Here is a 23,326-nt window from a genome sequence, read left to right on the forward strand (position 1 = left end):
GAAAACTTCTAAGAACAGTGCTGTTGGTTCAGTGAGATGAGGTTATCTGAAGACTTTCACTGTTTACACAAGAATTGCCTCCTTCAGAGAAGCATGCATGTTCCTTGCAGTTCACTGTGCCCATCACTCTGCATAGTCCAGCTGCACTCTGCTTCACACAGCTGCCTGGCCATTGTAGGCATTTGAGTTTGCAATCCATGCCTTAAACTTTAAATCACACTGGCTACAGCGCTGTGTGTTTCTTGGTAAACACTGGGTAAATCAGCTCCAGTGGATGTTGACTGAAGTTTTCATGTTTGCAAGCTAATCCTCAGCAGTTTCTTTGTAAATATCCAGCAGTTAGTTAAGTGGGAAAAGTCTGTTGATAGTACTAGGGAGGAGAGAGGAAAGTGCCCTTTTGTTTTCCTGAGATAGACATACTAATTTAGTACTTTATCATGTATTCACCTGTGTAAATGTATTCCTGTGCTTCAGAGTGAGGGAAGATGTGTATTTGCATAGTTTTTGTGACTGCAGTACTGTTCTCTGTTCTGGTGTGTGTGTGTGTGTGTGTGTGTATTTTTTTTAGTAAAAAGGAAACAACTTTGTTTTAATGCAGTAAGCAAATATAGGAGAATAAGATACCACAAAGCTTGGTGGTGGGTGCCTGAGTGTCCATGTTGCTATTGCTGCATTGTTTTGTCCCGTTGTTATAGTTTATAATCAAAAGATGGTGGAAAGGTGATTCTGTCTACAAAATTTGTCTAACCATGCCCTTCTTTAACTGAAGAGAGAACGGCTTCATTAGCTTATGGAGGTTTCTCACTTGACAAGATAAACTGAGGGTGAAGGTAGAGGAACAGTTGATAGCTTCCTTTTTCTCCATACCCCTCCTCCACTACCACTAACAAAACCAAATGATCAGTGGTTACAAAGAGTAGATACAGTTTTTGATGGAGCTGAGGCTTCTACTACTTGGTGGATTGGGGCTTTGTAAAGAAACAATGCAAAAATATCTTCCATTTGCAAATTAAGACACTTACACACACCCCTCTGTGTGTGTGTGTGTGTGTGTGTGTGTGTTCATCGCTTGGTTTCTTGCAGGTGGGGGGCTCTGAAGCTTGAACTTTGTTAGACTCATGACTATTCTGCCCCTGGGCACAGGCAGCCATCTGGCAAAACACTGCCTAGATACCTTTTGTTCCCTTCTCTGTTCTGCCACCCTGATGCCCCTTCTAGGCTAAGGACAGAGACATTAGACTCCCTCCTTGGGAATTCTCAGCTCTGTGGGATGCTTTCACCTGGGTCTTGAGTCCAGGCTCTTCTGGTTCCCTGGCACTTCCCTGCTCCACATGCACAGCAACCTGGTACTTAACAAGAAAGGAAAATCATCATCCTAACTGCTGTAGCCTTTCAACTTCAGTCATGCACCACCTAATGATGTTTCAGTCAAGCATGGATCGCGTATATGATGGTGGCTCTTTAAGATGGTAATGGAGCATATATAGACATCTGATATGTGGCACTTGACATTCGCATTGCAGATCGAGTAGGGGAAATGAGTGATATTCAGTAATTGTGCTGGGATACTTGGTTTTCCATATGAAAAAACATAAGTAACAATATGTATACCATCTAGGTTTGTGTAAGTGCATTCTGTGTTGTTTGCATGACGGAATCACCTAATGATGCATTTGCCAGAATATATTCCCTTCATTAAGCAACACATGACGATTCTTGCAAATCACCTCAATTTGATTTCTTCCCTTTAAGTCCCTTAAAGACTGTTTTCCCTTCAGAATCTCTTGGAATTACTAAAGAAAGGTAGAAACTACATGTAGATTCCAATCAATTTTGCCATTGATTGTTATTTTACTGTAGGTGACTCACAGTTTAAGTGGGAGAGAAAATCTCCAGTTAATGGAAGTTGCCAAGAGTGGCAGAGGACCAGGCCGTAGTGCTCGTATAATCTTTACAACCCAGTGTGCAAAACACTGGAGTGGAGATGGAGAGGCCCGGCGTGTAAACCAAGCATGTGTCAGTGCAGATGTATCAACCACAAGGAGAGAGAGGTGGGCTGAGCAGCCATGTCAGCAGATTCTCCGAGGACGGAGTGGGCCCAGCAGATCTTCAGGCCAGCAGCTTAAATGTAAGGAGTTCAGCATAGCTTGAGAATTGCTGGTCTCCCTTTACTAGATTCTCCCCATGCTAAGATGTAGCTGGTGTGTGTAGGATATCTGGAGGGCTGGGGAGGAGGAGGCGGGGCCTCTTTATCAGTGTGGTTCCTCTCACTCCTACCAACCAGATCTGTTTGTACAGGCAGCATCCCTCAGCTGCTTGCATTTGATAGCTTATTTTGCACTGGATTTATTCCTGCTGAAAACTCTATCTTGAGGCAGGTGCAAGATTATTTAGGTGCGTACCATATTTGGTGTTAGTGTCTCTTTAAATCACTTTTAATTTGTCTGAATGTTGAACTGATGTGTTTTGCATACCTTAGATTTTGTTGTGTGTGATGTAGCCTGTGGCATTGAAGAGCTAGTTGCCACCAGCCAGTGATACATACCAGATATACGCAGTGGTGCATTGAAATAACATGTTTAATAACTTCTATAATAAGAATGTGAGACTGGTAAATACTTCTTTTTCCACCACAGGAAAACAAAGTGAAAAGGATGCCTTCAGTGTAGAGTCAGCTGCCAGGAGCTGGGAGTTCCCAGCCACTAGTCATTCTTTCAGATGTCTGTAACTCATTCTATTAAATCCTTTCTACTGTAAGCATAAATTGCCTTTGTATCTGGCAGAAACACAGCATGCCATTAGAATGAAGTGTTTTGTTATTTTATGTCATACAATTAACATGCTATCCAAACATCAGAAAATTTAAGTCAACTAGATTCCCTGTAATGAATTATTAATATCTATCGAATATGCCTGTATGTGTCCCAGTGTATGAGCTATCACATTTCTGACTGTTCAAAGGGATTTCAGTTTCTTTTAGAAGTTGGGTGTTGTAAAGCGACGTTTCTATTCGTAGGTTGTCAGTTGAATGAAGAATATAACTTAGACTCGTTGTTCTTGTCTTTCTAGATGTATTGCTGTCCTTGAATATTAGCCCATTTGAAAACGCCTGGGAAGTTCAACCATCAGTATGTCCAAGTACAAACTTATTATGTTAAGACATGGAGAGGGTGCTTGGAATAAGGAGAACCGTTTTTGTAGCTGGGTGGATCAGAAACTCAACAGTGAAGGAATGGAGGAAGCTCGGAACTGTGGGAAGCAACTCAAAGCGTTAAACTTTGAGTTTGATCTTGTATTCACATCTGTCCTTAATCGGTCCATTCACACAGCCTGGCTGATCCTGGAAGAGCTAGGGCAGGAATGGGTGCCCGTGGAAAGTTCCTGGCGTCTAAATGAGCGTCACTATGGGGCCTTGATCGGTCTCAACAGGGAACAAATGGCTTTGAATCATGGTGAAGAACAAGTGAGGCTCTGGAGAAGAAGCTACAATGTAACCCCGCCTCCCATTGAGGAGTCTCATCCTTACTACCACGAAATCTACAATGACCGGAGGTATAAAGTATGCGATGTGCCCTTGGATCAACTGCCACGGTCGGAAAGCTTAAAGGATGTTCTGGAGAGACTCCTTCCCTATTGGAATGAAAGGATTGCTCCTGAAGTATTACGTGGCAAAACCATTCTGATATCTGCTCATGGAAATAGCAGTAGGGCACTCCTAAAACACCTGGAAGGTACCAGCTTTATATACCACTTATTAGAGGTTGCCAAATGTGATATCTGGGCCTTAATCTAGAAATTAAGCTAATGATGCCCTATTTACACAATAGACTCCTCTATCCCCCTTTATCACTTCAGATTTAAGAATTTTCTTGTTCTATAAATCAGATCTCTTGTGTGTTTTCCGTTCCTGTTACCCAAAGCAGCAGTTTTCAGACTTTAGCAAGCATCAGAGTCACCTGGAGAGGTTGGTGTATCACAGATTGTGGGTCGCACCCTCAGAGTTTCGGAATCAGTAGGTCTGGGGTGCACCCTGAGAATCTGCATTTCTTAGAAGTTTTAGGTGATGCTGATACTGCTGATTGGGGTTCCACACTTTGAGAAGCACTGGTCTAAAGGACTGTATGGCTTGTAGTGAAATGAAAGGAAGCTAGGAAAGGAAGGAATTGTTGAAATGGCCTTGAAAGTAAATTAGAGTTTTTCAAGTCAAGTAAATTATCTAGACTTCAGTTTTGCTCACATTCTTCCAACTTTAAACAATGATTGCTGTGTTTCCAGACGTAGGTTTCCTGAGCAGTTCTTTTGTTTCAATCCTCTTTTCAGAACAGGCTTAGTCATTGACTGGAAGTAAGTTAGGGGGAAGGAAACTAAAAGGATAGTTGGTTTATTTATCTTGACTCTAAAATTTTGGAAATCATCGGCAGCCATTATTTTAACTACTTTATGTCATGTTCTACATGTATACTAAAACATGTTATTAGTTATGTTATGTTATTGTTATTAGTCATTTATGTTATTGTTATCTTCTTTTTAAGTAACATGAACCAAATGAACTCTTTTGAGGATTCAGGTTCACCGGTTTTGAGCATCAGTGATTGCACTGTGACACCTTCTGGATTTCTGACTGTTCTGTGGATTTCTCGTTTCCCTCTCTGCCTCCACTCATCCCAGATGATTGTGCTTTTTTGCCTGATATGCCCTGTCTGGTGTTTTCCTGCCTTTCATCACTGTCAGCAGTTAGCTTACTGGTAATAAATAGAAGAAATTTCTCCACCATTCCTTTTCATTCCGCTTTAATTTTCTATAAGAGGCTGTGACAAATGAAAAGGCTGACCTTATATGTAAAATAAGTAGAAATAGATTCTTAGTTAAAAATGGAGTAATCTTTAGCATGTGAGTATTTTCCCCTAATTTTTATAACATGACCAAGAACTAAATCATTACTTGTATAGCTGACATCCATTAGTTATGCAGAGACCTAAAATCTACAGACTATTAGATACTAAAATTTTATTGGCTAGACATGGCACTTGATATGTGTGTGTGTGTGTGCACGTGCACGTGCATTTCTGGGCACATGTGTATCTTATTTACTCGACTATAGAAAAGGTTCTATTCTTGTTCAAAATAATTAGATCTTTAACTTCATTGTTAGTGATATATAACTTCATCATTAATGGACCATAGTATTTCATTGTTTGAAGAAGAGTTAAGGCTCTTACTAGACAACAACAAACTGAAATTCAGAATTTCAGAGTTTCTGCCAGAGACGTATTCTATTCAACCATGCCAACTCCTTTTTCAGAGCTGGATCTCAGATTTATTGTGGCCAGGCTCCCTTCTCTCAAGAAAATGCCACTATCTCCTTTAGGATCCTCTTTCTCCACCTTCTTAGCTTGGAAGTCCCCCTTTTAAAAAAGTTTCCTACTGTTTAATACCATTGACTCTTCACCTATCTTCAAATTTATTATAGATCTCTTTAAAACGATTCTACAGCGCAACCACAGTTCATTGTACACATCCCGTCCTGCTAGTGCATTGATGATTTAACTATTTTTTACTGTTCTTTTTGAGGGAAATTGGAAAGTTTAACCAATGATGGTAAAGAAAACTATAACCATGGTGGGGGGCAAAGAGAGAATTGCATATAGAGGTTGTGTTTAGACATAGCAAAACTTACTTTTCTACATTTGAGGGAGGTTTTGAAACTATTAGCAATTTATTAAATTAACTTAATCAAATAGTGTACCTGCTTTCAAAAACAATCTGGCAGTTCCTCAGAAGGGCTAAACATAGAGTTACCATATGATCCAGCAATCCCACACCTACGCATATAGCTATATTAGCTTCCCAGTGCTGCCATAAGAAAACATCCAAACTGGGTGGGTTAAAACAACAGAAATGTGTTTTCTGGGGGCTGGAAGTCCCAAATCAAGGTGTGAGCAGGGCTATGCCCTCTCTGATGACTCTAGGAGACAATTCTGCCTTGCCTCGGCTAGCTTCGATGTTTGTCGGCAATCTTTGATGTTCTGTGGCTTGCAGAAGCATCGCTCCTTGGCATTCTCCTTGTGTGTGTGTTTCTTATCCATATTTCCCCTTTTATAAGGCCACGAATAATATTAGCCTGCCGCCTCCCACCAGTGACCTCCATTTTAATGGGATTATTCTCTGTTAAACACTGTATTTCCAAATAGGGTCACATTCTGAGGTACTGGAGGTTGGGACTTCAGCATATCTTTTTGAGGGGATCACAGTTCAAACCATCACAATGCCCAAGAGGAATGAAAGCACATGTCCACACAACAACTTATACCTAAACCTACAGAGCAGCATTATTCATAGTAGACAAAAGATGGAAACAATCCAAGTGTTCATCAACTTATAAATGGGGTCTATCTATACAATGGAGTATTATTTGACAATGAAAGGGAAGGTGATGCTGGTACATGCTACCATATGGGTGAACATTGAAATAACTCTTATGTGAAAGAAACCAGCCACAAGGGATCGCATATTATAGGATTTCATTTATATGAAATACCCAGAATAGGCAAATCTTTAGAAACAGAAGGTAGAGTGGTTGTTGCCTAGAGGGTAGGGAGGATGGAAGATTTTGCAAGTGATTTGTTGATGGATACAGAGTTTCTTGTTGGGGTGATAAAAATATTTTAAAATTGATTGTAGTGAGGGCTGCACAACTCTGAATATGCTAAGAGCCATTGAGTTGTACACTTTGGTGAATTGTATGTGAATTATATCTCATTAAAGCTGGAAAAATAATCAGTGGAATTGAAAGGTTAAAGGATTTGTCATTGGCCTAGAAAACAATGGGGGATGGCAAACATATGGAAGTGATAACAAAGCTGAAATGCATGGCTGTCGAGTGTAGAATACTGGGGAAAATCAAAGTGCAGCTTTGACCACTGGGGCAGAAGTGGACTTACAGGGCTCATTGGGAAATAAGCAGGCATTGGTCTTCAGGCAGCTTCCAGTCCTTCATCTAAAGGGCTTTTTATTTTATTTTATTTTATTTTTTATTTTTATTTTTTTAAGTTGGAAGTATGAAACTGAATGACCTTTAGAGATGAATGACATTTTCTTTTCTTTTTTAGACAAAGTCTCACTGTGTTGCCCAGGCTGGAATGCAGTGGTTCGATCTTGGCCCACTGCAACCTTCACCTCCTGGGTTCAAGTGATTCTCATGCCTCAGCCTTCTGAGTAGCTAGGATTATAGGCGTGTACCACCACACCTGGCTAATTTTTGTAATTTTTTAGTAGAGATGGGGTTTTGCCATGTTTGCCAAGCAGGTCTCGAACTCCTGGTCTCAAACTTCTGGCCTCAAGCGATCTACCCACCTCAGCCTCCCAAAGTCTAGGATTACGGCATGAGCCACCACGCACCTGGCCATTAATGATATTTTAAAGTAGCCTTACATTATAACTCCTATCCCTATTACCATAAACAGGCTTTATAGAAAATGTTTTTATTTGGGAGATAATTGAGGTAAAACAGTGGGGTTGGTGTAGAAAGAAGTAAATTGTAGGAAATGACTTCAGTAGGAAGTATGTGAACACAGAAAAAGACATGGGCTGCCGGAGAGGGAGGTATCTATGAGAGAGGTAGAGAATAAAAATGATGGGATTGGTGACCAAGGAGGATGGTAGATAGTTAGAGGAAAAAAATGGCAGAAAAGCCAGAACATGCAGTTAGGATAAGACCATAGCCTAGAAAACTAATGGAGTGGATGTGAGGATCCAGATTTGTCCACAGGAAAATAGAAGGATGGTTTGTAATCTTGACTCTCACCCATTCTGGATATGACGACTTTGTTCCTTTTTGGCCTATAGTACCTCCTGGTGGTACTCCAGTTAACATTAATGGAGTTCTTAGATGTTGCTGTAGTTCTCTACTGTGACTTAGCTCCCACACCTAACATGGAAGAAATTATGTCATGTGCATGAAATAGGCTGGATTGGATTTCAGGATCACTGCATAAGTTAGTTATTGTCTCTAAATGCCAATCTGCGTTAGTAAAGTTTCTCTTACGGTGTCTATTGAAATATAAGGTCCCAAGTATTCTATTTCACAACTGTAAGAATTAAGCATAAGTGACTTTCTCAAGATCAGAAGAAATAGTATGTCATCATATTTTTTTCACATCATTTCTGTTAATTTAGTGAGATTTTAGCCCTTTCAAAATTGATTGTAGATGTATTAGTCTAATGTTAGTCCTCTTGTATTGCATGTCTAACTTTCCACAGCTCAAGTTACAGGGGTTTGTGTGCTTCTTGGTAACTTACCAACCTAAAAGAAAACATTTAACTGGATTTAGATGCTAACTTTTCAAGACTCCAAAAATTAAGTGAATCTCCCCTACTGTTTAGGGGGGAAATAAAGATTTTATTTTATAGGAAGGACTGCTTTGCCAGTTCATGTGTATGTGTTTATGGCGGTACAAAATATAAGCTACCATCTTAATTGCCAGTTTATGCTTACTATCAAGTTACATGATCATACATACCCATTTTGTGGTTAATGCCTATCGTCCGAATGTAATTATTAATAGCATCTCCTTTTACTTTCAAAAGTGCCCCACTCTGGATGATAAATTATGTGGTTACCTCACTATAAAAATATTGAGCTGGGTGTGGGGTCATGCACCTGTAGTCTCAACTACTAGGGAAGCGGAGGCAGGAGGATTGCTTGTGCCTAGGTTTGAGATCAGCCTGGACAACATAGTGAGACCCCCTTTTAGAAAAATAAAAATGTAAAAATGAAGATGTTAGCTTTCACTACTGTTAAGAATTGAATCTAGAAATGGGCATAACCAGGGTTTTATATTTCCTATAAGCACAAAAGTTGCTAAATTTCTTTGCATTTATTATAAAAGTGGCTTGTGGCTGCAGATTCATCTGATTCCAAGCCATGCTTTCTAGAGATGTCTATGTAAACTTCTCCCATGTAAAATGGGCTCTTTCAAGGGACTGGAGTAATTTTTCCCCATTTTGTCTCTAAACTGCTTGACAAGCTAAAAATGTTTTACCTACTGGGGAGGAGTGTGGTAACTGATAGCATCAATGACAGCATACTGTCCTATCAGAAAAATACTTTCTTATTGTTTGAAAACTGGGGTGGGAAGAATCATGACCCCAGTTAAATAACTAATTAGAATATTGGTCTATGCTGAAATCTCAAATTGCTTTAAGATCTTTCTACGAAGAGTATGCTAGTATTACTCATCTCTTCTTAGGTCTACTCTTAGAGGTATCATCCATATACCTCAACAGTAAAGAGTGTTGGTTCTGAAGATGTTAGTTGTTTCTCAGATATTTGATATTATGACACTATAGGCAGTCATATCCTGACTGATGCTTTCTCCATTTGTGCAAAAGAAGACAGGTGCTATTGGAGGAAACTGAAATCTAAAGAGACTCTAGATTCCTTGGCCGTGATCATGGTAATTAGTTGGCGTCAAGAACTCTGCTCAAAACTCAGTTCACTGAGGCTCCACACACAGTTAACACATGGGCTTTAAAACTTTTTTCTAAAAGGTAGCCTTTCCCTTGACCTATTCTTTGTTTGGAATACTGTGTTTTAAGAAGCTGAGTCAAGAACATCCGTGGCAGGTAAACTATAAAAAGGTAATTTAATGCAACTAATTGGGTCTTAAATTATTACTGCTGTTATAACATTGTGGTCCGAATGGCGCACTCTAGCATAGCTATACAGGATGACCTTTATTGATTACATACTGCGTGCCAAGCACAGTTTTAGACATTTTACATACACATGTTGTTTTATGTAGGAACTAGAACATGGCCCTGAACTCACTGGAAAGCTGTGGTTCAATACTGCATTTTACTTTGCTGTTTAGTATATCCAGGTCATATTTTTTATTTCATTTGATCAATCATTGATCACTAAGCTGTTTTGCTTAAAGAAACTGCTTCAGTAAAAAGAAGCAAACCATTGATACACCCATCGTCATGGATGAACCTCAGCTGCATTGTGCCAAGTGAAAGAAATTGGGCTAAAAAAGCTGTGTATTGTATGATTCCATTTGTGTGCCATTTGGGAAAATGCAGAACTATCGGGAAATAACACAGATTGGTGGGGTAAGGGTAGGCTGCCGGGGGCACAAGGAAATTTTAAGGGGTTGTTAGAGCTGTTTTATATCCTGATTGGTTATTACACTACTGTATGCAGTTGTCAAAACTCGTAGAACTGTATGTTAAAAAGGGTGACTTTTGCTGTATGTAAATTATACTTCAAAAAAGACTTGCTTTATCCAATGAACTCACCATTGCCTTAATTGGGACCTTACCTTTTGTTCACAAAGTAATACACTACGTTAGTCAATTAGGAGAATTAAGTGAAGGGTTGAAGGGTTGCTATATGCACCTATCTGTCCCTTTGAAAACTAACCTGGAAGGCATTTGTTATGCTTTCTCAAGGCTTCAGGAGTCATCTGGTTCTGACTTTAGCACCTAAACCACGGTCATTATAGGGAACTGCCTTTTAAAGTCCTTCTTCATGAGAAGTTATGTTTGAGAATCTTGCTGATGTTATAGGTTGAAAGCTCCTCTAATAAAGGTTTTTTTTATTTTTTTCTTTTTTTATCCCAGACTATCTCTGCTTATCATCAATTTAGTTAGCCTTAATTGGGCCTTCCATCCCCTCCTTTTTCTCTTGTAACAACCTAGTCTAGGAGCGGGTCAACAAGGACCTCCTGGAGTCAACGCAGATGAATGGTACACTGAGAGGCAAGTGATACTGATTTGGAGCTAGATAACACTCTTGTATAAGAATTGCAAACACGGAAACCACATGTCAGTGCCTGAGACAGGCTTCCTGGCTGATGGGGATGACCTCTCCCGTGTCAAATGACTTATTTATATAATATCTCTGCTCATAAATCGTATATGCTTTTAAGATTGCTTTACTTTTAATCTGATGGTAGTTAATGCTTTTGGAAGAAGTCAAAACAAGACATACAGAATATTATATAGTAAAAAAATGCCTACTTAAGGGACTGCTTTACTGGCTTTTAGAAGTACCTATTATTGTGCTAATAAGTCCAGGTTAAAAAGCAGGGCCCACCTCTGACTGGTTCGGACACACTTCTCACAAAGCACCACCGTGAAAACATCTAACGCAGACCTGAGTATCTGAAAGCATCCTGTACTGTAGCGTTCCAGACAGGCGTGTGTTTCATTCTCTGTGGTTGGCATAGTCACTTCCTGTTTGTTTCCTGCTGGCGTGCATCCAAGGAAAAGCCAGGTACCAAACTGAAACACTGGATGTAGTCTGCATCTTGCCAGAGGAAATGGATTGTTTAGTCTGGGTTTAAGCACAGGACGAGGCAGTTTCAAGTTTGGAGTAAGAGTGACGCACAAGACACTCATGCAAGACAGACTTGATCCCTGAAGACCTGCGTGCAGCTGCATACATAGCAAGGCACAGAAGTGGTGAGATAAAATTAGAGACTCAGGGAGGAAAGGTCAGCTGGGACTAGCTGTGGGGACGGGGACTGATGAGTTGGTTACCTTTGGCATTTTAGTGTGATATATTCAGAAGCAGCCAATTCAGGCCTCTCTTCTGTGAGGCAAGTAGTTTCTTGTTGGTATGGTTAAGCTTTCTTTTATAATAATTGATTTATAGAACCCTTTATTTTTTAAACATCATAGGCTATTTTAACTATAAAATTAAACATAGAATGGATTCTTCTCTCTGCCTTATTCTAAATTAGTGGCTGTTATTTTATCGTGTTATAATATTCAAATCACCCTAGCCTATCTTTACATATATAGTATTCAGATCTTAAAGAATTAAAAATAGGTAGATCATTTATGAAACTGAATCTCTTGTTTCAGCTCTTATTCGCCATAAAGGAATACAGAACTGTTATCACAGATTGTTGGTGGGGTTTGAATTGTGACTTACTTGACCAGGAGAGGAAAGTGAGGAATGAATGGGTGGCACCTTATTAAATGAATGAGTTGACTGGAGTTGTTTCCCTTTTTTTTCTAATTCCAAAGAGTATACACTACAGAATTGGGGTTTCTTCTTTCCTTCTCATCCCGTAGCAAATCTTTCTGTCTCTCTGACCATCTCATCTGGTTTTCTAAAATTCAAAGATTTTGAACACTTTGGAGAAAATCAAAGAACATATAAAGCCATTTAATTTGAATTGTTTATTTTATTGGCACTAGATGTAAACAGCTTTTTGTTCAAGGCTAAGATTCTTTTAATTTTCCTTTTTTTTCTTGGTAAGGTCATAGGAGAGCACAATGTTTAATCAAGGCTTCAACAGTAGAGGACTAGATTTAATTTGAAAACCCAGAGAGTTAGAATTTATTCAATTCAGGTATGCACCTAGAGTTCACTAAATCGGGTCTTGTTCTTGGTACAGGTGTAGCACCTATATGTGAATGAGACACACAAGGTCCTTTTGTGGAGCTTTTAACCTCCTTCTGAAATTTGTCTATACTGTACCTCTGACAAAGTCCTTAGGGTGTTTTCATATATAGGCTTTATGTTTTAGGATTTTTAATTAACATTTTGTTCTTTTTTTTTTTTTTTTTGAGATGGAGTCCCGCTCTGTCGCCCAGGCTGGAGTGCAGTGGTGCGATCTTGGCTCACTGCAAGCTCCGCCTCCCGGGTTCATGCCATTCTCCCGCCTCAGCCTCCCAAGTAGCTGGGACTACAGGCACCCGCCACCATGCCTGGCTAATTTTGTTTTTGTATTTTTAGTAGAGACGGGGTTTCACTGTGTTAGCCAGGATGGTCTCAATCTCCTGACCTTGTGATCGCCTGCCTCAGCCTCCCAAAGTGCTGGGATTACTGGCATAAGCCACCACACCCAGCCTAACATTTTATTCCTTATAGCCTTTAGTTGTATGTAAAAAGTAGATTCTCATAATAAATACAGTTGTAATTACTTAGTGGATCATATTACTGAATAATTTCCGGACCCTAGCAGCCAAACCATAAAAGTGTTACTTACAGTTGAATAAACATTTACTAAATCTTGCATTGGGTAAAGCACTGTGTTCTAACAGCATGGGTGTTACAGAAATGGATCAAACATTGTTCCTGCTCTCAAGGAATTTATAATCCTGGTGGGAAAAGTGAGCATTTGCACAAGCATCTCTACCAGGAGGTGCTTTAGTAGATGTACAGTGTACATAACAGTTTGTCTTTGGTTCCTGTTCCTGCTATGGTGACTTAGGGGAGGGGATTAGAAGGTGCAAATTTGACTTCGTGAAGTTGGTCCTCTATGCAGAAAATAAGGTTGTTTGACTTTCTCCCCAATTTTGGCCTTGAGCTACTTCCTGGACTTATTACCCCAAACTTTCATTATTTCTTCCTTAAAATATCCCATTATTTAAACTGACTGCAGTTAGCTCCTAGGTGCTTCTACATGAAGATTCAAGACTTAAAGGCAGACTTTAAGTCTTTAACACAGACTTAAAGACTTTAAAAGACTTTAACACAGACTTAAAGGCAATGGTGGACCCTTAAAGACAAGGGTAGCTGTGAAGGGAAACACCACTGAATTCTCACCCTGCACCTGCTCCTCTCCACACTACTGTAGAACACAGTGCCTTGCCCATTGCAAGAATTTAGTAAATGTTTGTTCAACTGTAAGTAACACTATTATGGTTTGGCTGCTAGGGTCCAGAAATTATTTAGTAATATGATCCACTAAGTAATGACAATTGTATTTAACTCCATACCACTGTGGAGAGGGGTAGGTACAGGGTGAGAACTCAGTGGTGGTTCCCTTTATAGCCGACCCTGGAACAATATGGATTTGAACTGCATAGGTTCACTTATACATGGATTTTTTCCCAACAAAAATTGGATCAAAAATACTACACTTGCTAGATGTGAAATCTGTGTATACGTAGGGCTGATAGTACTAATTCAGTTTGGTTTAATACAGTTCAGATGCATTATTCTGGCCTTAGGAGCTCTGCCTGCTTAACTTTCTTAGGATGATGAATGGAACTTATGCCAAGATTGAGTGATGAATAATGGCTTCACTGTGGTTTTTCCTAATTTGCTGTTTTAAAATTTAGTCGGCCAGGCACAGTGGCTCATGCCTGTAATCCCGGCACTTTGGGAGGCCAAGGCAGGCGGATCACAAGGTCAGGAAATCGAGACCATCCTGGCTAACATGGTGAAACCCCGTCTCTACTAAAAATACAAAAAATTAGCCGGGCATGGTGGCAGGTGCCTGGAGTCCCAGGTACTCGGGAGGCTGAGTTAGGAGAATGGTGTGAACCCTGGAGGCGGAGCTTGCAGTGAGCGGAGGTAGTACCACTGTACTCCAGCCTGGGTGACAGAGTGAGACTCCATCTCAAAAGAAATAAAAAAAAAATTTAGTCACTTAAGTCTCACTGATTATTAACCAGTCTAAGTATTTTAAATATTTATAAGTAATTAGTCTGCTGTGTGAATGACTTGAATAGTCATTAAAGTGAAATGTTGATTTTATTTATTTGTTGGAAACATTTCTATTTTTGTTGAACTCTCCTTCCTTTGTAGTTGAAATATTACAGTGGCCTTTGTTTATTTGGCTCTTTAATTTGGTCCCACACAAAAGGGACCAAACTTGAGAGTGCTGCTATTAAAGAGGGGACCTGTTGGATCTGGTTAGATCTGAGGCCATGGTCAAACAAGTGAATCCCATGTATGCCCCAGCCCCTTGCTGAAGACCTGGAATTCGTTTCTCAAGTCACAGACAACAACCCCTAAACATGGCCCATCATAATCGCATTGTGTTACCTAGGGATCAGACAAACTTATTCATTCCCTTTACCAGTTGTGGGAACACTGGATGGCATCAGCAGATGTCCATTTAGGACCCGGCCTTTCACAAGGGCAGAGCATTCATATAAACATTCTTCCCTCTCCTCTTTGGTAGTCATGGAAATAACCATTGATAAGTCACCTAAACCAGGGTTTAAATCCTGGGGATTTGGTAGTTTAAAAAAGGTCCATTTTTACTGCCTTAACAGTCCTGTGTAGAGCAGGTTTATTTAATCGCTCTGGATCTGTTTACTTTTTTTTTTTTTTTTTAATTGAGACAGAGTCTTGCTCTGTCGTCCAGGCTGGAGTGCAGTGGCACAATCTCGGTTCATTGCAACCTCTGCCTCCCAGGATCAAGCAATTCTCCTGCATCAGCCTCCCAAGTAGCTGGAATTACAGGCGTCCACCACCACGCCTGGCTGATTTTTGTATTTTTAGTAGAGACAGGGTTTCACCATGTTGCCCAGGCTGGTCTTGAACTCCTGACTTCAGGTGATTCACCCACCTCGGCCTCCCAAAGTGCTGGGATTAGAGGTGTGAGCCACTGCGCCCGGCCCTGTTTACTATTTTTTAACATCTTTATTGCATTTATTTTATTTATTGTGTTATAATTCACATACCATGCAATTCGCCATTTAAAGTATACAGTTAAATGGCTTTTAGTGTATTCACAAAACTGTAAATCCATTACCACAATCAATTTTGGAACATTTTCACTACCCTAAAAAGAAACCCAGCACCTCTTAGCTGTTATCACCCCTCCAGTCCCTCCCCTATTCATCCAGCCCTGGTCAACCACTAATCTACTTTCTGTCACTATAGAGTCACGTGTTGTGGACATTTCATATAAAGGGACTCATGCAGTAAGTGGTCCTTTGTGACTGGCTTATTTTAGTTAGTAGGATCATGCTTTCAAGGTTCATCCAAGAACCTTGTTGTGGTTTGCATCAGTACTTCATTCCTTTTCATTGCCAAATAATAGTCTATTGTATGGATATACCACATTTAATTTATCTGTTCATTAGTTAACGGACATTTGTGTTGTGTTCACTTTTTGACTATTATGAATAATGCTGCTATGAAGGTTTGTGTACAAGTTTTGTGTAGACTCATGTTTCATTTCTCTTGGGTATATGCTTAGTAGCGGAATTGCTGGGTCATATGGTAGATCTGTGTTTAACAAAAGGAATCGCCAGACTGTTTTCCAAAGAGGCTATAGCCTTTTGCATACCTGATTTTACAGTGTATGATGATTCCAGTTTCTCCACATCCTTACTCACACTTTTTTATAATCTGACTTTTTATTGTTACCATCCTAGTGGGTACAAAGTAGTATCTCATTGTGGTTTTGATTTGCATTTCCTTGATAGCTAGTAATATTAAGCCTATTTTTATGTGCTTATTGACCATTTCTGTATCTTTGGAGAAATGGCTGTTCAAACCTTTTGCCCATTTTTAAATTTGGTCATTTGTCTTTTTATTATTGGAGGCAGTTCTTACATCTGATAAGGAACTTGTATCTAGAATATGTATGATATGCAAATTTTTCTCCCATTCTCCGGGTTGCCTTTTTATGTTCTTAATAGTGTCGTTTGAAGCACAAACATTTTTAATTTTTATATACCCAGTTTATTTTTTTTCTTGTATTGTGTAGGCTTTTGGTGTCATATCTGAGAAACCATTAATTAACTCAAGGCCATGAAGACTTTACTCCTATGGCTTTTTTTCTAAAAATTTTTATAATTTTAGCTCTTGACTCTAAGTCTTTGATTCATTTTGAGTTAATTTTTATATAAAGTATGAGTTAGGGGTCCAACTTCATTCTTTTACATGTGGATATACAGTTATCCCAGTACTATTTGTTGAAAAGATTATTCTTTCTGCATTTCATTGTCTTGGCACACTTGTTGGAAATCAATTGATAAAAAAAATGAGGGTTTATTTTGGGTTCCCAATTCTATTTCATTGATCTATGTCTATCTTGATTACTATAGCTTTGTAGTAAGCTTTGAAATCAGGAACTATGAGTCCCTTGGTTTTTTTCTTCTTTTTCAAGATTGTTTTGGCTATTCTGAGTACCTTAGATTTCCATATGAACTTTAAGATCAGTTTGTCAATTTATACAAAAAAGTCCGCTGAGATTTTTGATAGGATAGTATTGAATCTGTATGTTAATTTAGGAAATATTGCCCTCTTAACAGTGTTACGTCTTCTAATCCATAAATACATATTTAGGTTTTCTTTAATTTGAACACTGTGTTGTAGTAGTCAGAGTATAGTTTTGTACTTCTTAGGTTAAATTTATTTTTAGCATTTTATTCTTTTTGATGTTATTATAAATAGAATTGTTTACTTAATCTTTCATGTCGCTTATTGCTACTGTATTAAAAACCCAATTTTCTTTTCTGTGTTGTTCTTGTATCCTGCAGCCTTGCTGAGTTTATTAGTTCTAACAGGTTTTTGGTGGGATCATACTATCTGCAAATAGAGATGGTTTTACTTCTTCCTTTCCAATCTGGGTGCCTTTTATTTCATTGTCTTGCCTAGTTGCCCTGGCTAGGATCTTAAATACAATGTTGAATAGAATTAGAATGTTCAGTCATTCTACAATAAAGTCCTAGGTTCAAGAACTTAAGATTAATAGTTGGTGACACTGCAAAGGCACACATCTATGAGTGGTGAATCCAAGATGCTGATAGATATGTACACTCATAGTTTCTACTTCTGGTAAACTTTAGTCAAACATGGTCACTTTTGTTATCTTTTAATAAATTAATTTTGTATAGTGAAAATTTAGATTATTTGGAGAAATCTATAAAATCCATTTTTCTCTCCAATTGAGTGAGCAATATGCTTATAGACTCTGGAAACAGATAAAGCATGGTCCTTGCACAGTAGATGAATATAAACAGTACTCAATGTCCTCATGCTCTTGTGTCTCTAAGGTGCCTCCGCTTTTCTTAACCATTAAGAATAAAATAAAGGAATGTTGGTGCTAGAGGGACTCATTTTATAAATGAAGAAATAGTTCATTGGAGGTAAAATCTTGGCCAAGTCACTCACACATGTTCTTCCACAGAGTACTAGGAACATAAAGGGCCCTCAGTTACTAGTTAGTGAGTGAGTTAGGTTTGGAGACCTCCAGAGCTTCCCCTGGATTTGGGAGTGAGCACTGTTGGATTTGAAAGGCTCAGTGGTCACCTGACTCCAAACAACAGGCTGTTGACTACCCCTCCTGCTCTTTCCAAGGGATGTTTGTGGTGGCTGTTGTGCAGCTAGCTGACATTTCTGACCTGTTGAAGCCAGAAGGTGCTTAGAATCTAGAGCAGTCATCTCCCTGCTAAACAGCTAGAGGTCTGGTCTGTATAGATTTGTTCTCAGCAGCTGTAGCTTGTGATGGTAATCTTCTGTAAGGTTGCAGTGTGAGGGTGGGGCTTGGCAGGGCAAAGGAGTATCTTAGTAGCCTTCCCTTTAAATCTTCTACCTAGAAGGGAATTCCTAATAGAGAAAGAAGAAACACTTATTGTGCTACCCTTTTTTCATGTATGTTCTCTTTTAAGCCACCCCTTTTATCCCACAATCCTTTAAAATGCTGGCAAAGGAAGAGTGTGTGTTTCTTTTCTTTCTTTCTTTTTTAATTGACAGAAGAATTGGAGGTCCAGAGAAGTTGTTACTTGCCTAAAATTGCATAGTGCATTGAAGGGGGACTGGTGGGGGAGGTGATGGGACAGTACACTTACTTGGAAGAGACTGTGTCTTCCGAGTTAAGATCCTTTCAATTTTTCATAGTTGAGTATGGATAGTTTGTGTATAAGAGTTATTAGGTAGCTCTTCTAGGCCTTGACATGAAATTCTAATAAAAAGCCACCCCAGCAGTTAGGATCCAGTGCTACGATTCTGTGACTGTTTGGCTGGTGCTCACAGTTAGGATCAATGGCTAATTAAAATGAAAATGTGCATTGATTACTAACTGACAACAACTTATTCTGTCGCCCTCAAGTAAAGACAGACCCTTGGACTCCCCTGAACTTGTTCCACCTAGGTCCTTTCTGTTAATATAGAACAGGAAGCATATGGTTAGAATTTAGAAGTCTATGTGATTAATAAAGGAATGTTTTTAAAGTAGACAATTTGAATACTTTCAGTTGTCTTTTAGCTTGTTGAACTTCATCTCTTTCTCATGCCTTCCCTTTGCTCACTTTGATCAGAAACTTGAGAGGAGTTACATTATACAGCAGGTACAGACCCCTAGGTTTAAATCCAGGCTCTGCCATTTACTCTCTGTGTGATAATTGTTTACTTAACCTCTCTGTGCCAGAACTTGTTATATGGAGAAATAATATGTCGTCATAGGATTGCAATGATGATTAAATGAGTTAATACATACAAAATGCTTAAAAGAGTACCTGGCATGAAATATGAACTCAGGACATGTTAGCTGTTTATTGTTAAAAGTACTTATAATAATAAAGAATATTATTACTACCACTGCTACTACAACTACAGCTCTTCTGGTCCAAGTTGAATTACCTGTAATTCAGTTGTACTTTAAAAAGGGCTAAAGGTGGCTTCTGTTTTATATATACCTTCCTTTTTTAGCAGCTGGAATGTTCAGGGACCATAGGAGAGCGAGCCCTGTTCACAGGCACACTGTAAAATCCCTTCGTGTTTCCCTCGACTGTGCTTTCTAAGCACCTAGGAAAGCATTCCTGCTGGACTGGATCTAGCTCAGGGTATTGCAAGCTCACTTAGTGTGGGAAAACCAAACACATTCTAAGCAAATGAACTAGATTTAGAGACTAGCGAAAAGTCCTAATTTTAGTACCAGCCTGGGTACAACACATAAAAGGAGAAATACAGACAACGCTCCTGGTTCACTTTCTGATGTTTCAAGATTACCTGATTCCTTGGAAAACTAGTAACACAAATGTGGGCATAGAGAAAATAATTTTCCTTCGTTTCAGATTTAGATAGGAAACAGGAACAGATTGTCCGAAAAGGTATCTACTGTCCTGATGTAGCACTTGCTGTGAATCTCTAAGCCTTTTTTCTTGTAATTTCTGGAAAGTTCCTGGCTTCCAGGAATTATAGCTGGAATCCCTCAGTACCTGCATGTTTCAGGCACACAGTTAAATGGGATTAAAGTGCAGTTATATAATTAAACAGAACTTCCTCCTGAGTTGTGTTTTAACACCTGGTCTATTCCTGTCCTGATAAACAGGTATCTCAGATGAAGACATCATCAATATTACTCTTCCTACTGGAGTCCCCATTCTTCTGGAATTGGATGAAAACCTGCGTGCTGTTGGGCCTCATCAGTTCCTGGGTGACCAAGAGGCGATCCAAGCAGCCATTAAGAAAGTAGAAGATCAAGGAAAAGTGAAACAAGCTAAAAAATAGTCTTTCTCAACTGTTGGCTAAGAAGAAATGCAAAAGAAGTGGCATAGGAGTGTGTTATGGGTGCTGAACTCTCTCTCTTTTTCCCCGATTTTCCAGAGCTAGGCTATGGAGTAGAGTTTGTATAGGTAACTAGGTAACTTTTGTGGCCCAGATAAGGCTTTAGGATGCCTCAGTGCTTATGTCATAGCCTTATGAGTTAGCTTTCCTGCTAGCCCCCTAGTCGGTCACTAAACTAGTAACTAGTGGGGTTTAATGAAGGTCATAAGTTTCTGAGATGGGAGAGCAACAAGTAGAGATGAAGTTAAAGGTATTTATCATTCAAGAAATCATTATTGAGTCACCATTGACAGGCACTATTCCAATCAGTAGTTCACTTTAATATTTAGTAAGATTTTCTGGGATAACAGTAAAGGATATTAGATAATATACCATATGTATTTATTACTAGTCTTTTCCTCTAGGAAAAGGGATGCTTTGATAATTAAGGCCAGAGGCCCATTAGTTGAGAAAGTCACAGATATATTTCTCCAAGAAAGCCAACAACCACCACCACAATGACAGAAATGACAACAAGGCCCTTTAACTTGTCTTCTAGTTTAGAGACATCCTTCATTTGACATTTAGTAGAATTCCTCTTTGGCCACAAAAATAAGCAGCGAATAGACAACTATGGCTGTTGAGGTTCTCATTTTGGTTTGTTTTAATTTTTTGAACTTTAATGTTTGGGTACCTGTAATTTAAAAATAAAGTTCCTGATAATAACGTGACTGAAAATGGCATCCCCAAAGTGTCTCCATGTGTTTGGTGAATTTTAGGTAGGCTTCTAAACTAGTCTTTGACTCATACCTTCCTGTAACACTCAAAGAATTGCACTTATTTCAACACAACAGACACTCATGATTTTCTATATGTTGAAGCATGAAGCAGGGAAGGTAGAATACAGTGCATGTAACTTTATTCACATAAGCAGAGGGAATGGTATATTGGGGCTTGTGACATAAATTTGTTCATTAACTGATGGCAAAAGATTATGGTATGTAGCACAGAGCAGTCAGGGTAGGCCATGGACACGATTGCTTATCTGTCTTAATGATACTCTTCTGCACTATGTTTTAGATGCTGTGGGTATGTAGGTCATCATTTCTTTAAGGCATTGACTCTGTTTCAAAGCAGGTCACATATATTTCGATGATAAAGTCATGTAAAACATTTGTAGCTATAATACCTGTTATAGATATTTTCCATTTTTTTCATGGTTTTTCATTGGATTAATTTATTTTTATCCACTTTATAGTACAATTGGCATTTGAAGAATACTAACTTTAAAGTATTTTTGCTACTGCTTTATCTCCATTTGATTATTAACGCAAGACTTTCAAAGATTAGCCAAAGAAGATGGTTGAAAAGAAGAAATGAACCTGCTTTGCCTGCAGCTGGCCACATCTGTGATGCATAAGGACACGGAATGTGGATGCTTTACATTTATTACCTACTATTGGTTTCTCTAGTATAGCCCCTTCATTTTAGTGATGTTGATTAACCAAGTAATACTCTAGAATTCAAATATCAGGGTCAACAATGCAACTACCAGATGTTCGTAGAATTCCAAACCTATGGCTAGGCTGCCATAGTGATATTCACACCATTTTGGAATATCATCATCTCTGGAACTGGCCTCTGAGTTTTCCAGCCCAAGGGGTGACCATGTCTTAATGTACTTCGAGATCCTAGAGTTGGATTCTTCCACTGTCCTGCATCTAGGTATCTTCTTCCAGGGAACCTTCTGGCAGTATGATGTGGTTCTGCATACAAAGCAACTGTCGTATCCAGTCACTTTAGAATCTCACAGGCTTCCCAAGAAAAGGATGATTTTTGCTGATACAGTACTCTATGATACAATTTGGTCTTACTGTTTTTGAGATCTTGGCTGAAAAAATATGAACAGAAGAGACTTTTTTTTTTGAGATGGAGTCTCACACTTTTGCCTAGGCCGGAGTGCAGTGGCACGACCTCAGCTCACTGCAAGCTCCACCTCCCAGGTTCATGCCATTCTCCTGCCTCAGCCTCCCGAGTAGCTGGGACTACAGGCACCCCCCACCACACCTGGCTAATTTTTTGTATTTTTAGTAGAGATGGGGTTTCACCATGCTAGCCAGGATGGTCTTGATCTCCTGACCTCGTGATCCACCCTCCTCGGCCTGCCAAAGTGCTGGGATTACAGGCGTGAGCCACCGTGCCTGGCCAAGACATTTTTTTAAATGTCACTTAAAATTAGTTAACAACTCCAGTACTTCAACCTTAGGATCACCTAGTGAACCTGTTTTCTTTGCATTGTTAGCAGTTTATCCAGAATTTCTGATGCAGGAATCTTGAAGGCTGCTTATTCTCTATCCTAATCTTGGCATCCTTTTGTTCTGAGGCTGGGACAGAAATTAGGGATTTATTTTCTCCTATAAAAGAGGGATGACAATGACCAGCCCAGCCGTGGTGGCTCATGCCTGTAATCCCAGCACTCTGGGAGGCTGAGGCAGGAGGATTGCTCGAGCTGAGAAATTCGAGACCAGCCTAGGCAACATAGCAAGACCTTGTCTCTACCTAAAAAAAAAAAAAAAAAAGAAAAAGGAATTAGGTCCTTGGAGGGGGCAGCCTATCCTGTTGCCAGTTTGGTCTTTCCCTGGAGCCAGCTATGCATGTCTCCTCTGCCCAGGCTGAGATGATTGATTTTGCATTGTGTAGTACCAATATGGGCATCAAATTAACAAAATATCCTTGGTTAGAATACATTATGTCTAATGTATTTTTCCTTGATAAAGCGTGCAAGGAAGATGAATGTGATGATCTATTTCCAAGCTCAACCAGACTCTTTTGCTCAACATTTGCAAGATATTTCTCATCCCAGGTTGTGACCACTTTTATTAAAATGCAGTTCCCAATGTGCACATTAATAACAGTGGTTATTTGTCTCCTGGCCTGGAATTTCGACTTGTATATAATCTGTATTATCTCTGGTTACTATTTAGAAGCCTGTTAGCTTGCTATGTGAGACTTTTGCAAGATGACGTGGGATAATTTGGTAACTCTGATGTTAAATCCAAGTGCATAAAGATGAAA

At 39.3% G+C, this 23,326-nt stretch overlaps 1 protein-coding gene across 5 annotated transcripts in view; it reads left to right on the forward strand.

The window, feature by feature from the left end:
* Positions 1–20,989, forward strand: part of BPGM (bisphosphoglycerate mutase) — a 50,501-nt gene extending 29,512 nt beyond the window's left edge. For 4 of the 5 annotated variants that reach the window (XM_055284079.2, XM_055284076.2, XM_055284077.2 and 1 more), the window contains 2 exons: positions 3,070–3,731; positions 20,037–20,989. In XM_055284079.2, the coding sequence (XP_055140054.1) occupies positions 3,131–3,731; positions 20,037–20,215 (780 nt within the window). In that variant the 5' untranslated portion in view covers positions 3,070–3,130 and the 3' untranslated portion in view covers positions 20,216–20,989. Of the gene's footprint in view, position 1; positions 175–3,069; positions 3,732–20,036 lie in introns of all 5 variants that reach the window. The other variant, XM_055284078.2, reaches the window with a different exon arrangement.
* Positions 20,990–23,326: the final 2,337 nt, after the last annotated feature.

The sequence above is a fragment of the Symphalangus syndactylus genome, chromosome 6 (genome assembly GCF_028878055.3).
Source record: "Symphalangus syndactylus isolate Jambi chromosome 6, NHGRI_mSymSyn1-v2.1_pri, whole genome shotgun sequence".
NCBI lineage: Eukaryota > Metazoa > Chordata > Mammalia > Primates > Hylobatidae > Symphalangus > Symphalangus syndactylus.